Raw genomic sequence first — 17,517 nt, forward strand, 5'->3', positions numbered from 1 at the left:
AAACTCAGAGATGAAAAGAAAGGGAAGATAGTGAAACTGAAATCTGGGAAATGAATCTTCTTCCTAGTTATCAGAGAGCAGGAGGTTTGAGGGAGTGCAGAGAAGAATCAAAGAGGTATGGTTGAACCTAAAGATGTTTGGAAAGAAACTCTCACAGCACAGTAATTATTAAATTGTAAACATGTAAACAAAGAGACAGAAAGAAACAACGGGTGTGTATACCAGAATAACGTAACTCCACAAAAGGAAAGTAAAATAGGAGACCCAGGGCTGATTCTGAATCCCTCATTCATTTCTCACCCCTGCACCATCTGAGGAACTAACTTAAAACCTCAGCACAGAGACAATGACATTGTCTCTTGATGTAGGAGCAACCACAATAAGTTGTTCTACTCAGAGAGTAATCATCACAAAAGTTTACATTGCAGCAAGTGCAACAGGCTTCAACATACAAGTGTCATCCTGTTTAAGCAGATATTGCCCTGTTCGCAGTTGCAGTGTAATCCGACTCTGTGAACCTATAACACAACCAGGTATAATGTGAAGGACAGTACGTGCAGGAAGATGCATATTTAAAAATAGAAGTGCTATGCTTGGGAGGCTGGAAGAGTTCTCTCTGCAAAGTCCTAATGAATCACCTACTATTTACAGTGCTGGGAAAGAAAGATGTGAGGTTCATTTGTTTATTTTCTTGTTTTGATTTTTTCTATTATTATTTACAATACCTTGTACTATTATTTACAATACCTTGTACTATTATTTACAATACCTTGTACTATTATTTACAATACCTTGTACTGTAAATACACTGAACACTAGGTAAACATGTGCTTCCCAGTAAAGAGTGGTTTCTTGGTAGCCAACAGGTTTCCTATAACCTTCCCCCACCCTTCTTTAAAAGAAAGGTTTTCATCTGCTTTCACCCTAATATTAGACTGTAGCCCCTTCCTTACATGTCCTCGCTGGTTCTGCAGTTAGGATGAGAGGTATTTTTAATCGGCAGGGATGTTCCACACCTAAAAGATGCAGGGAATATCTTGTTCCAGATTAGACAAATGTTGGGATGAAAGAGCAGGGTGTGGGCTTTTGGGGGGGGGGGGGGGAAGGAGTGAAACAGCTCCAGGTTAGCCCCCACCCAGCAAACAAGAGCTGTTAAGACACAAAGCCTGAACTACTGATGAGAAGCACCCATCCCATGGTACTAGGCAGGCTGTTAAATTTGTTTTGCTTCCCAGGGTTGGATTGGAAACTGCTGGGTGAGCAGGGGTCTTGCCTGCACAGAAATTCTCTCTCCACTAAGGGGCTGTTTCTGAGGACTCTTAAAAACACAAAACTGCTCTGAGTGAACCCCCAAAGTCCAGGCCTTCCTGGTCATAGTCCCTTAAGTGAGAGGTAGAATAGAGACCTGCAAGTCAGATCCACAGATTTAGAGCCAAGTATTTTTAGAACAGCAGATAGCACTTTTCACCACTCACTCTCTTGAACTAGGTGGTGAGCAGAGGGCCCCACAGACTGACAAGGCCTGTTACCACAGGGCAAAATGCGAGTGTCACAGCTTTCCATACTCAAGAGAACCTGGTCTTGACCCCTCTCTTCACAAAACTAGCAGTTTTGGGCATTGCACAGAAGATTCTGTAATCGGGTAGGTCCTCTAGCCCTGTCATATGCTATTGCTATTCCCAATAATGCACAATAAACTTTGTACTGAATTTGCAAGGCCTCAGGACTGACACATGTCAGGTTTGCTCTGCCTGAACTTTTCTTGAGCTGTAGCTTTGTTTTACTTGCCTCAGCTGTGATAGCAATTTCTCTAATTGACTAGGCATCTAGGGCTAATTTGTTTTACTTTTGTTAATCTCTGTGTGGTACAACCATAGTTTTATACAGATAGCAGTAACAAACAGTTATTCTATGTGGAATGAGATATTTATGACTAACGCAATGACATAGCGTAGAGAAATACAAGCCTGGTATGATAGAAGAGGCCTTGAGAAGTGGAGACACAGGACACAGCACACAGGGGGGATGATTAAGAGATGGGGCACGGACTTGATGCTGGAAACACCATGGCTACAAACAACTCACTAGTGGTCAGTTAAAAATGTCCTGGAGCTAGACAAAACTGGTTTTAGGGGCAGCAAAGAGTACAGGAAACAATATGTAACATACATAAAGGGCACCATATATAGGAAATTTGGATGTTTTGTGGCACTGTAGACCAATGAAAAAAGGTGTAAAAGTGTGCTAGCAAACATGTAAAAATGACCCCCAGTGGATGCAAGAGCAAAGAAGAAGAAACCACCAACATGAACATCACATTCCTCCCAGCAGAGGACTTCAGATGCTGACAACTCACTGCAACGCTCCCACCAGGCACAATGAAATCTCCAAAGCTGGAACTCAGAGGAGCAGTGGAAGGGTGAGTGTAACACCAGTAAAAAGGGAAGAAACCAAGAAATGTGGGTGTGTAAGAATTTCAACTGCATTGTGATTCCTTTTTTTCCCCTGTAACAACGAGATCTGGACAAACAGGGGTTTGGCTCTTAAGATTTTCATTATACTGACAATAAACTTTTGGCGTATTTACATATAATCCATGTTTCCTCTTTGCCCATAAACAAGCTTTTGAGTTTAACAGTCCGAATATACACTCCAAGAACAAAGATTAAACCCACAACCCAGGAGGAGCATTCAGAGCTATGCTGCCTACCCTGCAGGCCAAGGCTGTGCCAACCAGTGTGGTAGATACGCAGAGGATGCAGCCTGCGCCAGCAGCAGCTTGTCTCTCACATGCTTGGTGTGAAACCACATAAACCAACCCAGACTTCCATGAGTGACAGCTCCTGAGCATATCAAAACTCAGCAGCTCTGTCAGGCAGAAACACAAAGTGGTGCCAGGTGTAAGGGCTGCCACCAGCCTCCTACTCTCTCCCAAGTGAAGTATATTTCAAATGCCAGGGAAAAGAAGCTGCAGCCTGGTGCATCTTGGGCAGGGGCTACCCCGCACCTTTGCAGCAGGCCTCTTGCCTCCAGTTCTGCAAGGAGGGTTTCCAGGACAGACCCTTGCGCTGGTGCCTGAAGGCAAGTGACACAGCAGGTAGGGAAGGAGAGGGGGAGCCTTCCAAAGAGCTTGTTTGGTGGTTAACAGCCAAAGATAGCTTGTCATGAGGGAGGGGCACATGGGCCCCAGTTGTGCTGCTTGTCAAGCTTTCAGGAGATGTGGGGGAGCCCTGTAACCCTGCAGAAGCATGGCTACAGAGCTCACGTGTCATGTAGTAAGTCCATCTGTCTGAGCTAAAATGCTCCTACTATTCAGAAACCTCAGACTAGTGCTCTCATACCCACCGGAATGAATGAAGATGTGGAAAGTGCAATGCCTTCCCTCATGTCCACTCAGCTACCATTTGGGAGAACCACAAGATGCCTTGGTTGAAGATGAATGAATCATTTTTAGGCCTGCCCTCCATTCGCCAGCAGCCCACACATGAACATTTGTCAAAGTGGCCCAACACAGTCATTAGAGTCAGAGGAGACCCTAATTGACTGAGCAAACAAGACCAGTGCCACTGGGATACTTTCCAAAGCTCTCCTTCTGTTGTAATAACCCTCTGGTCACATCCCAGCCAAATCCAGAGAACAATTACTCTAAGTCTACAGCAAAAGATCAACTTTCCTTCAGACTTATGTTTCCAACCAGGGCACACTCGGTATTGAAAGGCCAGAGAAAACTCATATATACCATACACACATTTTTTAATATATATAAAAGAGCACGTACACAACAACTCCTCAGCCCTGTACATTTCAATAATCCAACCAACTCGCACTTATGACATTCCCTGTGTAATAGATATTGTTTAAATTTATGTTAGTAATAGGGAAAACTGAGGGCCAAAGCAAAACCAACAGACCACATGCAGCAATTGCATAGCAGCTTCTGGTTCCTTTGATAAGCCATTTGCAGATTTTATTTCATGGACTACCCTGCAAGATAAGAATGGAAATTCAGCTGTAGGGGGTGGTACAGAGACAGTGCTTCTTTACTAGGCTTCTCAGTGCACCGTGGAACTTCTGGCTTTTGAAATTGTGGGGGGGAAAAAAAAAAGAAAGAAAGAAAGGAAAAAAAAAAAATCACTGACCGCCAGGTCAAGAGGTTTGGATTTGAGTTTTTTCAGTTTTTGTTCTTAAAATGGCTGCCTATTTCCTGATTGCTGATACTTAGTCTGCAAAATGATATGGAAAAGACACGCCTGGTAATGTCACGTCTCCAGAAAGAAGCCAAACCATACTCCTCCATGTACAAGGGGACATCATTGGTAGACATGCTGTAGAGATGTTGCATGCACTCCTGAAACAACAGCTACTACTACTGCTGCCAAAAGAATGAGCATTAGTCTCCAAGAATCTAGTTAGCTCTGGTTAGTCATATCTCAAAGTTAGATTGAAAGGTTTTCATTGCATTCAGCTGTGGTAAATCTCAGCTGGTTTGGGGACACAGCAGAACCACATCTGCTGAGTCTTAGCAGATGAGAAGCAGCTGCCATGAACAGCTCCAAAAAAAGGCCCAAAATATGTCAAGGTACAAAGGGTCTGAAGGATTTCTTTTCCCTGCCTTTCCTACTCCCAGCACCACCTGAGTTTCGGTGTGGCCTGCACTCCCTGCCAGGAAACAGACAAGCAACACTTCCCCTAACATCAAGCACCACTGCAGTCACATCCAGCCCTGAAAATCCCCTGGAGTAAGTAATGTTTTCCCCCCATATCAGTGGCTGAAAGTTCCAGGTGCAGAACACACCCAGTTCAAGACATAATCCTACCCCTGTCTAAGCAAGGGAGGAAAAAAAAATACAGTCTACACTGTAAAAATACTTCTGTGTGCCAAAATACAGGGATGAAGCACACATGCAAAAGAATAATGACTCAGACTTGACACTGTGGTCATGCAAGGATGGAAGAGGAAGTTAGTTTTAGAGCTTGATCAGCCCTGGAAGTATGCTCCCTTTTCATCATTTGCTTTGTTTGTTTCTCTTTTGTATTTTAATGTGTTGAGGAAAGTGAATCTGCCCTGCTCCATTTTATTTTCCATTTCTATTCAGTTTCCTCTCCTATCCATCTTTCAGAGACACAATGTTGTTCTTCCGTCTTCACTTCCAGCCCAGCAGGAAGAATTCACACTACAAAGCAGCTGTTAACCAAAGAAAGTGTTCTGGCTGAAATACCTCTTTTCCTAAACTTGGGTCTAGAACAAGTGTTATTTTCTAACATACACTCCCACTCACTCTGTGAGAGGGACACTGAAAGAGACATCAGTGTGATCTCTTATAAGTGAACATAAGTGAGTTAAGGGTAGTAGGTCGCTTCGATATGACTATGGCCTCATTTAATTTAATGAGTTTTAATTGCATATTACAGCCAATAACTGAGAACTAATATTGAAACAGTGTGTAATTACATATCTCCAATTATCTTACCAACTGTTTGTTGAAGTTCTGCACACACTGTTCAAACTGTTCATCTTTTGTTTCATCTGCTTTCCCAAGCTTCTGAAGGACCTGCAGAAAGAGAGGAAAAAGACAGGAGACTTCAAAAACAGATATTACAAAGCAGAAATGAAATTATGAAAAGTTGCAACTTTTTGCTCATGAGGCAGAAAGAAGGAAGGTTAAGAAGTTTCCCTTATTCTTTTATTCAGAATTTCTGGAATATTTCTCCACCCAGTCACAGTTTGAAAAGAGGGCTCAAAGATGAGTCAGGATGAACTCAGACCTGTTATATTTCACTGTACAGAAGAACATGACCTATATTTGCCCTTCATTGGTCTAACACTTTCTGCAAGCAAGGCAATAGTGACCCAGTCATTTATCTCCTAGACTAACAAGAAAGAAACCACATACTTAATGCCTTTTGTTGTGTGGTTACACTCCTCCTGGTTTAATACTAGACTCTGGTCCAGACAGTATTGTTCCCCCCGCCCCCGGTCTTGGAACACCTCAGCTGTGCAGCCTCAAACATGGAAAGCCATACAGTGATTTCTTAAGAATGAGAAGGTGGCTGAAGCAGGGAAAGTTCCACCTTCTTTCTTCCTTTTCCTATTATTCACAGGCTTAGTACAAGCTGGCTGTTGAAAGCAAACTGAGATCTTACACCATGAGTCTATCCCCACTCTGAGTGTCACATCTAAGAGTGTCACAGCAGCCAGCCCTGTTCCTCTCACAGCCTCTCTGCACAGCACAGTTCCCCACAGCCTGCATAAAATCCTTATCAGGCTACTTCCCTAATCACAGCTCTCTTTTAATAATCTCTCTGTACAGCTAAGTGGGCAGCTCGAGCACTTTGAACAAAGCCCTTCATTTTCTGGGCAGGAAGGCAGGTCCATCATAACAAAGTGTGGCAAAGTACAGCTGCAGAGGAGGATGGCAGTTATTTGCTGTGCCCCAAGCAACTCTAGCAGCAGGGACGCAAGGATGCAAACTGTAGCTGCTCATGCTTGATGAACAACAACTTTGTTAAGCAAAAATAAAAGCTGACCATGCTCGAAATAAAGCCTCGTCTCTCAGGGCCAGTAAAAATATAGAAAAACCCACTCAGTCCTCACTTGCAAGAGATTCTGGAGAGCTAGAGGGGGCTAAAAAGGGTGCTGAGGGAAGACCTTGAAAAGGAAGCACATAGCTGCCAGAGGGGTAGATAGCACTGCAAAACAAAAGTTGTTTTCAGCAGCAGGCCTTTATCCACGGATGTCTCAACCATCATGCTCAGTGAGGGCTTAGTGAGAAGACTACCAAGGTGGAGAAGCTGGTGTAGGTTATCACCATCAGGTCTACAAGAAGGCCACTAGTAACTGTCCCCAGAGCAGCCACTCCAAGGGACTACCAGGCAGCCACAACAGCCACCCAAAGCAGCTTCTGCCAACTCCCATTGCTCCCATTCTCTTCAGAAGATGTAAGGAGGATCTTCCCCCTGCAGGGTGAGAATCAGTTTTCGCAGTTTTTGGCTCCCAGAAGGGCATTGAGAAGGTCCATGCAACACAATGTCATTCATCTATTGCCCCACTCTCATGTTACTACATGATCAGGGCTAAGGATATTTGTGCTATGCCTATGGGGCCAAACTGAATTCTCCTCTCCCCCATATAAGCAAACATGTTCCCCAGCTCATTCCTGGCTGCAGTAACTTACTCTAGAGCTAGGCACGATAAATCAGTGCAGACGTTTAGCACCTGGCTCATGAATCCCCTCATTTACGATTTAGGCTAGGATCAGGCATCTAGGATGGAATGACTCATTTTCATTCTCCCTCTGTTCAACATCCCCCCTTCACTTCTGGGAATCTTTGAGGTTTTCAAGATCAGCAAAAGGGAGAGCAAAAAACTGACACACACAGATGAATGCTGCCCTGCTCGTAATCAAGGACTGATCCAAAAACCTCCAAAGTTAGAAGCACAGCTCTCTACAGTGCAAGTGATAGCAATAAACACTGTAGCTACAAGTCCCTCATGTGCTTGGTTGGCAGGCTACCCAGCAGGATGTATACAGCACGAACATTTGCTTCTTTCTCTTCGACTCCTGGCACACAGGAGCTTGTTGGAGAGCAGAAGAAAAGCAACATTGGTTGGACAGGCAAAGCCCTGTACAACAGCCAGTGGTGCCTCTGCTCTAGTGAAGCAAAGTGCCTGCCACAGGTCTGTTTGCTGCTGAGGCTACACGTTTCAGGTGAAAAGAATTCAGCCCAACTTTGTCCTTCTCAGGTGGCATGGTGAACCACTTCCAGAAAGGATGTTGCTCGAAAGTCAGATGTTCAGCTGTACTCCCCAAGGCTACCAGACCTATAGAGCAAGGATTTCCCGCCTACTGGATGGCTTCTCTACAAGTCAGGCACAAGATGACAACCAACACAACAGAAGTGCCCATCAGCAATACTCAGCAAGTATGCAAGCTGCAAATTCCAGGGAGGAATGAAGTTCTCAATATGAAGATCAATGGAATTGCTGCAGATAAAAAGGAGCTTTTATGGGGTCATACATCTGTCTGGCTAATCAGGAGACAACATGATGCTTTGAGGCCTGGAGGGAAGGAAAGGAGACCATTTAACTCAAAAGGAATCTGGAGTATGTTGCTAGGGGTCAAAGGTTTCAAACAGACTCAGGGCTTCTGAGTATAACACACTGTAATCAGTACCCACACTCTGCTCACTGGGATGGCCCACACTCCTGTTTCCCATGTGGCCAGGAAGCTGATTTGCAGTTCCACAGCTTCTAATGGGGACAAACAGACAAAGTCTGGGATCATCCAGCCAGCTGGAAAGATCTTGCTCCACTATCCTGAGGGGCTCTGCACAAGTCCTGCAAAACACCTGGCATTCCCAAGAGCTTGGGGAATTCAGTGCCCAGCTCTAGGGAAAAAGCTTCTGCGGGAACACCTACTCAGCTGAGGAGCTCAATGAGGTGGGAAGGAACTGATAAAGAAAAACTTGCACATTTCCCACAGCAGAGAGATGGGGCAGGAAAAACAGAAGAGCCAGGGGATGCTAGCAGAGAAACAAAGCAAGGAAAACCAAATACATAACAAGAGAGCAAGACCATGAGAAATGCTCCGACTTCCCCCTTTTTTCTTCATTTCCTATGAGAGAGCTTGCGCCTCCCCACCCCCTGCAGGCCCTATATGCGAGTCCCAGCCATACAGCCCACTCTGATCCCCCTCATTCCTTCCCGAGACACAGTGGAGAGACCACAGCTCTGCACTGCAGCTTGACAAGGGTTACCTTCACATACTGCTCTCCCTAAAACACAGATCTGCCCCATGGGACCAACCCATAGGTCTAATCCAAAAGTCATTTGAGCAGTTTAAAGTCGCAGCTCCACAAGGCTGGTCCTCAAACCTGCTCCCATACAGGCAAGTTGTACTAACAGGTCCCTCCAGACCCCCAAAACTACACAGGGATGGAGCAAATAGCCCTGGGTGTGCTGTTGACTGCAGGCATGTCCTTCACTCTGCTAATAACCCGTGAGCTCACAGGACAACTCCTCTCCCCAGGCTGGGCAAGTGCCGTCATAGGTCAGGCTATTCCGGGTGAGCCACGGCTGCTCCCTCCCTTCCCCCTGCGACAGTCTTTAATCCTCCAGCTCATTGCAAAGCCAGATAAAGTTCAGATGGAAACTTCAGGCTCTTTGATAGCTATTAATGGAGCAGATTTATCAGGGTAGGAGTCAGGACCCCACCATGGCTCCCAGATCTCAGAGCAGATTGGAGAGGGTGTGATCTGTCAGCTGCTGTCTGGAGGCAAACCACACCAGGCAGTGGGTATGAATCTGGCATTTAGAGGATTAAGCAGCAGCCATGGCTAGGCTCTTTGGTCTGCCCTTGACCTGAGAAGTCCTAGCCCTGCATAAATAAAATGACCATTTCAAGAAAGCAGAAGGTGCAAGCTAGGATGAAGGAAGGAATACTTTGTACCAGTGAGGCAGTTTAACAAAACACATTACGGGATGGATTTCAGCTTGAGGCTCCAGCATTGCTGTGGGTTCTAATCTTGGCTCACCCAAAGATTCACTATGACATGATGGGGATGTCACCCCGGCCAACATTTCTGGCTTCAGGGACCTACCATATATTTAGGCACTTAAGCACTGGTTTCCAGTGTTGCTCAGAACCCAGGTCTGTCCTGACTATCAGCCAGATCTACAGGTACTCTGTGTTTCTGACAAACTAGGACCACAGGCACATGACCAAGCACTCCAGCGTCTCCAAACACAGCCAAAACTCCATTCAGTTTTCCCTTTGTTTAAATAAAAGCAACAAGGAGATTTAGAGTTTGACAGAAATGTTAAAAGCGCTTGAAGATCCTAGCAGGCAAAACATAATTAAAACAAAACAAACAAACCAACCTCCAGAAGGACCCACACTCCCTTCACATGAGGAATGTATTTGTAATCCTGTTGTTGCAGGCAGGACTAATTACAATAAGCTTTGAACTGATATGTTCAGGGAAGTGAGATACCACAGATAAAATGACAGAGGAATCTGGAAATTCTTCTTTAACAGAAGTCTGGCACTCTGCTAGAAGTAAAGGCATGCAATAGCTTTTGAAAACTACAAGTTTTCTCAGCAACACAGAAAATTTGCCTAAGGAAATCTGAGCTACAGGTAATCCCCAGAATCAAGAGGCTACAATTCACAAGATGACTGGGTGTTACCTGAAAAACATGATTTTGTAGGAGGATTCAAAGGGCATGATCTCCTCTGTCTGCAGTTTAACCTCTTTTTTCCTCGTAGTAGAAAGCATTCCCAAGAGGCAAACCCATGCACTGCTTAGCATAGTGCAGTTTCCTGTGCTGTTTTGTGCACCTGACGCTCACTGACAGGTTATTAGTTCTGTGACCACCAACCTCTCTGACGCACAACAGCCACCACCATTAAGAACACACTTTCTGACAACGTACTAACAGCTAGTGCCAAGCAGCAGTATCAGACAAACTAAAATTCTGTTCTGCTCTGTTCTAAAAAGCAACTTTAAGGGATTCATATTTATTGCTTTCTAACAGAAAATTATACTCCAACTGCTTAACGCAACCCACAATAAGAGTCCTGAAAACCCAAATATTCTCAGTATGCCCCACGCAGGCATGTTACATGAACCAGTAACCTAATAAAACTCCAGTTTTCATGGCATGAAGGTCATCCACACCATAGGTCAATTTAGAAAATGCTAGTGATGAGCAAGAAGTGAAATCTGACTTTCAGATCCCAAATGGAGCTAAATTTGGATCCAAAACACCTGAATTTAGGGTGGTCCAGTCCTGAGGAACTGGGAGTTGTTAAGCCTACAGTCAGAAAGAACGAGCCCTGAGGGTGCACAGCTTACTCTCCTCCACTGCATTAGAGGAGCTGCAGTCACACCCTATGGATATAGGCCCTATATTCCCAAATCTCTCCACCTCCTCACCTCTCCTCCTTTCACAAATGCCTCTGACTCCTGCTGTATCTGCTAGCCCCAGTGCAGTATCTTCAGCTCTCTCCAAAGCCTCCAACTACTGACTAGGCAAAGAGGCAGTAAATGCTGTGACTAATTCTGAATTGCCAGAGTGGCATATGCCAATGGGTCAACTAGCAAGCTGAACAGAACAAACAAGTCTTTGATCTCATACTGCAACTTATTCTTCCATGGAGAACATTACACGGGGAAGAGGGGGAGAAGAGAACAGTACCTAAGTCAAAAGGAAAGCACAAAGCAACACAACTTAAAAAATAAAAACAAAGGAAATTTCATAAGCTGTTTAAGCCTGGTTTCTTCTCTGCCCAAATGAAATGTGACTTGCTCAATGAAGTAGATTTGTGCTCATGAAACAATTTGTTTTTTCCACTCAGACTCAGGGAGAGAAACAAGAATGAAAGTGGCAGGCTTACTTCCCCTTTAACTCTCCCCAGGAATAGGGCATGTTCTGCTGCCCTTTTTCCTGCCTCTAGGTCCATTTGGAAGACAGCCTGGTTTTCCTCATCTAAGCGTGGCACAATTAAGTCTTTCTTTGAAATAAGTGGACAAAGACAGATGGGGGCAGAGAGGAAGAAACTCCAAATGTCTTAACACTGCATTTTAAATTGAGAAAATTATTTCTGGGGCTGAGCAATCAGCAAGACCCTTGGATCACTGAGAGAGGGGGAAAGGGCAGCTCCACACTAGTGTAGACAGAGCACTTCTTGTTCACTTATCTGTTGAACAAGGTTCAATGAAGCCGGCAAAGAGAGGACGTTGCCTCAGTCATCGGGCCAAGAGTTGGGAAATCGGGGTTTTGCTGGAGACTTCCTGTGTGACCTGGAGAATCTGTGTCCAAGTGTTATATCAATTCAGCTATGATTCAGCATGTCAGAGTGAACAGATTTATCCCTGGCATTCCCAGCTGGCAAATGGGAAACAGAGGTACTAAGAAATGAGATGACCACGTTGTTCTCTTTTCAGTGCTCAGCTCAAGGTACCTTGTTTCTGATTTTCAAAGGTATTTCTCCGAGAAAAGTCTATGAGAGTTTGCCTGCTTGGTCATATCCTAAAACCAAATCTAACTAAGAAACGAAACCCGACACCTAAAAAAAAAAAAAAAAAAATTTGTGGCCACACTGGATGTTCTGAGATTTCAATACCACAAAACTACAGACATGGTAACAGTGAAGAATTTAAAGCATTAGAATAGATTACATAGAGACCCTTCACTACTGAACGACTTCAGACAGAATTTATACAAGCATCTCAGGAGTGATGTAAGCAAGACCGATTCCACTCTTCACATGGGACTGATCTTTGTAAGGCCCTTCTAAAGCTGGTGTTCCCATATCCTGAAGGTGACAGCAACAGAAGCTCAATCTCCTGGCCCCTGAACAAATAACCTCCCCCAAAAGACCTCATTCTTTCCTCCACATCACCATCAAACTGGCACAACATATGTCCAAGTGTGACTACGTAATCATGGCAAGTACAGCTTATCAAAGAAATACATGTCACTGCTACCTTTCCTAAGTGGCACTATACTGCAAAATATCTATAGCAGCAAGAGTAATAGTGTATTGCTTGAAAGCTCATCTCAAATGACTGTCTCTGACAGCTACAAAAGAGCAGCCTCACCATGAACTGCACCTTTAGGACACACTTCTTGAGTTTAATATGACTAAGGATGGTCATATTGGCTGACTTTACAAGATTCATCCTCCTCACTCACTTTGTAGCCAGTAGGAAAAAGCAGGAGCCCCACTTTGCTGTTCTGAATCATTCTGTGGAGAAACCTTCTCCATAACAGCCTCAAAAGGACTTCAAGGTGACAAGCTTCACCAGGCGAAAGCTAATCTCTTATGAATATACCTCTTTCTGATCTCTGCACATCAGGTGGAAAACAAGAAAGATGTAGAAATAAGCACAGAAGGTACAGGACTTCTTTCAAGTCTGGTAACTTTGGAATGATGGTCAGCCAGTCCTCAAGGTTAAGTCAAAAGCGAGTAATAACCCCAGAAGGGGGTCTCCAAAGGATTTGTCCTACTTTTGTAGCACATTGCACTATGCTAGTCTAAGAAGCCCTGCTTTGAGTATTTTCCTTTGTATGCACTGACAAAGATTGACCTTTTACTTTCAAGCATAACAAGCAGATTATTTGGCTACAGCAGATTCTTTCTGTACAGCATTCGCCATCCTCTGTCCAAACTCAGAGACTTTTCCTTCAGCAACTGCAAGGCACAAGCATGTAGTCAGGGTCCTCTGAGGATGAGCTACTCCTAACCACACCATGTGCTTCACTCAAGACCTCAAGCAAATCAAAGTTACCATGCTCAGTTTCTACCTATGGGACAAGGCAGCTAGTACCCACTATAAATGGATGTGAAGACTGAGCTAGCTGCTACACTAAAACACCTCAAAATGCTCAAAACTAAGGTCAGAAACATGTAAATCAATAACACTGCAGGGAGGATATCATTCTGCTTTCTTACAATAACAGCATTACAAAAGTTCTTTCATACTTTCATCTGTACTCTGTGAAGGTACTTAAAATTACTTCACGATCTTCATTATGAAGACAACTAATTCAAGCAAATTCTTTAAATCTCTCACTCTTAAGGGGCTTCTTCCAGTGCTTGGATCACTCTGGGGACTCTTTTCTCAAGCTACAGGCTGTTGACCAAGGGATTTACATCACTCATAGCACGGGCTGTTCACATCATTATTCAGCATCCTAAGACCACAGAATCAGGCCTACTCTCAGACATGTTCAGCCCAAGTACCAGACAGCAAATAAGGGGAGGGAGGAAGATCTGGGCACTTTAGCTCCCCACATCGGTCTCCCATGCCCACCCCACAGCCTAATGATAAAGGATGGTGCTGTGGCACAACACAGGGGTAGCAAAATTACCAAGCATGTACAAGGTCCAGCCAGAGACTCTCCTTCCCCTCAACAGCTACTCTGAGAGTCTAGCAGATCTCAGACTATACCTGCACCTGGACCCCAAGAGGTTAGCTTACATGCTATGCCAGGAGAATTGTTGTCCTGCTTTGTGAGCTGAAATTTCTATGCCAGCGAGCAGAGCTCTATGCCCAACCTAAAGAGCCCTCTTGGAACTGTGTACACAGGATCAGAATCCCTAGTCAATCTTCTGCACTAGGACAAGAGCCAGAATGATTTTCATCACCAAGATTACCTCTTCCTCCATCTCTACTACTCCCTCAGCAACTGCAATAACATCTGCTGAGTCCATTCCTCATCTCAGCATGACATCTCTGCAGACCAGCACAAACAGGACCCCTTTGTTTCTGGTTTTCCTGCTGTAGGTTCCCCCCGTCCCACTCCTTTCCTGATTACAATACTCCAGTGTTTGAGGGAGGTGCTCAGTGCTTTGCTTTCAATTTCCACTCTGCGATCAAATCACTTTTCTAAATTGGGCTATGACATTTCCCTGCCTTAATACCACTCTCTCTGGGAAGCCTGGGTTACCAGTATCTGCTAACACTGTCTAACTATAGTGTATTGTCAACAAATAAATTAAAGAAAGAGTAGGAAGGAAGGAAAAGAGGCAGCACAACAGGATAGGCTAAGGGCTTCATATCTGGCTGGCACAAGCTTCTGTCCATTTAGGACCAAGCATGAAGGTGAACACACGCCCTGTTTAATTCCACCATCTCCATCTTTGTTTTCCAACAAAGCTGAAATTTCCATGCTCAAAGAGGTTAAGTATGGGGACCTTAGAGAGTAGAGAAAGTAATTTTGCTAGCTTCATTCCGATTGCTGCTATGCTCCCCTCAAAACTAGGACAGTAGTTCCAGAAACCCTGGTTTTGGATACCTTCCAGGTTGGAGATTTCTCCACCACCACCAAAAGAAAAGCCTTTCACACACAAGTTACCTATAGAACAGGCAGCACCTTTTTGCAGGCTCAAGTCACATTGCTCAGGTGGTAAAGCATGACTGCTCCAAACATCAATTGTGAGAGCTAAGGTCCTGGATGAAGATACTCTCCACCTCTGTCTTAAAGGAAAAATTTTATGCTACAAGAGTCAGTCATTGTGAAGATGCTCATGTTGCTCACATTTTCAATATATGCACACATGTATACTTCTCGGCCCTACTTTAGGGCCCTAACCAATCTGAACCACTGCAGGTGGCTGCTTACAGAAGATCCTGAAGGAGAAACAGTTCAGAGACCCACTATAACTCACTCATGCTCATGCAGATACTATCGCATGAATATAGTAAGCTCCCAGAGTATACCTGCTACATTGAAGAAGGCTTGTCAGCATTTTAACACTCTGATCAACCCATGAAAGATTATACAAACTGTTATGGAAGTTAAAGCTATAATATTCTGAAATGTTATACAAAATAATGTCAACTTAACAGCGAAAATATTTTTACTTATTTATTTTAGCCAGCCAGTCCACAGGTTTCAGAAAGGCAAATCCTCCAAAAGGACACAGAACTTGGCAAATCCTTATAATCTAGAAATAAGCAATCACATCTTGAAAACAGTAAGCTAAAAACCCACTGAGAAGACCAAAATCTCAAGTCTCTAAGGTAGTAATAAGTTGCTTTCCTCTCTTTGCATCTAACTATGGGCATACTTTCTATGGGAAGCCTGGAAGCACACTTGCCTAGAGGTCTAAGCACTAGGATTCCACTGTCAGTTGGCACATCTAATTAATATAAAACAATATATGGTTGCAACTTGCATTTTATCTAGGACCCACTAGGGAACTGGGTTTTTGGTCAAGAAGCAGGGTGGTTCCAAAGTGTCTGTCTGCTCACTGATTTCCATGGTCCATCCTCTTCTCTCCTAGGCATTGAATACTCCTTTGTTTCTTCAATCTACCATATTGTCTGGAGCACTCTGAGAATAATAAGCCAACATCTTCCATCTCTTCTTTCTCTGAACTTTATGCTTACAGTTACAGAAGCAATATCTCTCAAGCTACTATGAGAGAGTCCTTTTATCCTCCCACCTTTGACCATGTAAGTGCCCCATATATTCAATGCTGTTTGGCAAGCACCACTTGAATAGGGAGGGAGACAAGGTTAAACCTATTGGAGGAAGCCAAGGTTAAACCTATCAGCTACCTGTCCTGCCTCCACCAAACACTCCCTTTAACACTTCTGCAGCTTCCTACAGCTACTCTGTGAACAGTTTTGCATTCTACATGAGAAGCATCTGATCAGTGGAAGTGTGAATGAATGCACAGAGGTTTCCGAAATTTGCCTTTACTACGGCAAATACGATCCAAAAGGACTGTAGAGAGTTTGCCATTTTTTGCCTTGAAGAGGAAAGGTCATTTACTGATTTAGACCTCTTCTTTTTGGTACTTTCTCCAAGCTCCCAGAGGATATCATCAGGAACCAGAATTAACAAATGATTTATTCCGCCTCTTACATAGGACTCACAGCATGCTGACATCCAGACAGTTTCATGAGCATTGTACAGATACCCAGCCAGTACAGAGATGCTTTAAAAACAGTTCATAGTCACTCACTTCATTCCTAAGGCTCAGTGCTCTAATTCTCATGAAACTAGGCCACAACAACTGCATCTCGGCAAGGTTGATGGATTCACGTTGCCGTTTTGTGGAAAGCTGAGAACCATCCTTTTTCCGAGGCATGATATCGGAGTTCTGAAACCAAAAGGCACAGGAAGTACTGTGCAGCTAATCTGCACTAATTCCAGCCTCATACAGTCTCATTAAAGGAGGAGATAAAGATGACATTCAAATGGAAGTAAAACCCAGAGGCTCAGCCAATTTTGCGTGGCATCTGCTTTGGCAAAAAGCCCATGAACAACAAACTCTTTGGGGAAACTGGCATGTTCTATATGCGCTCCCTCACTTTTATGCCTGAGAGTGCTTTAAGGAAAAAAGTTGTTCATAGCACTTTTAAATGGATCCATTTAAGTTTTAAATCAAAAAATAAATATCTCAGACCTTCCAAATATCCCTGGGATATATTTAAGAACTAAACCACAAACACATTACTTTTTTTTTTTTTTTTTTAATTAATTTTAAGTGGAACAAAATCACAGATAGAATTGCTCCCCAAACAGTAGGATGGCCAGTATTTTTTTTTATTAGCTGTCCTAGGAAAAGAAAAATCTAAAATATCCTTGCAAGCAGTGTTAAAATTGATAATTTGGAAAGCTTATTTGGCAGGGGGGTCCCTCAGCTGACATCATCACTACAGGGCAGAGAGAGTGCTGTGCCAAAGCACTCTCATACCTATACCAGACAGCAGAGTTTGCTGAGCATTTGTAGCTGCAAATCCAGCACACGACACCAGAGAATGAAAGAGAAGCTTCAAATGAAAGAAGAATTGTCTTTTTTTTTTTTTTTTCCCCTCTCTCCTTCTTCTTTCCAGAACAGGGAGCAGGAGACAGGGTTCTTCGCATTAGAGCCGCAGCATGAAGTTTGCTCTGTCCTCAAACCTAGAACACCCTTCCAAAATACTTCTCATTAATGATAGGATCTCTCAGCAACCCCAGGGAAGCAAGGTACAAGCCACAGCAATTCAAGGACA

The 17,517-nt window shown here is 43.9% G+C and overlaps 1 protein-coding gene across 7 annotated transcripts in view; it reads right to left on the reverse strand.

The window, feature by feature from the left end:
• Positions 1-17,517, reverse strand: part of BIN1 (bridging integrator 1) — a 107,297-nt gene that overhangs the window by 57,332 nt on the left and 32,448 nt on the right. For all 7 annotated transcript variants that reach the window (XM_026095624.2, XM_026095606.2, XM_026095587.2 and 4 more), the window contains exon 2: positions 5,472-5,552. In XM_026095624.2, the coding sequence (XP_025951409.1) occupies positions 5,472-5,552 (81 nt within the window). The remainder of the gene's footprint in view (positions 1-5,471; positions 5,553-17,517) is intronic.

Source organism: Dromaius novaehollandiae, chromosome 7 (assembly GCF_036370855.1).
Source record: "Dromaius novaehollandiae isolate bDroNov1 chromosome 7, bDroNov1.hap1, whole genome shotgun sequence".
Classification (NCBI taxonomy): domain Eukaryota; kingdom Metazoa; phylum Chordata; class Aves; order Casuariiformes; family Dromaiidae; genus Dromaius; species Dromaius novaehollandiae.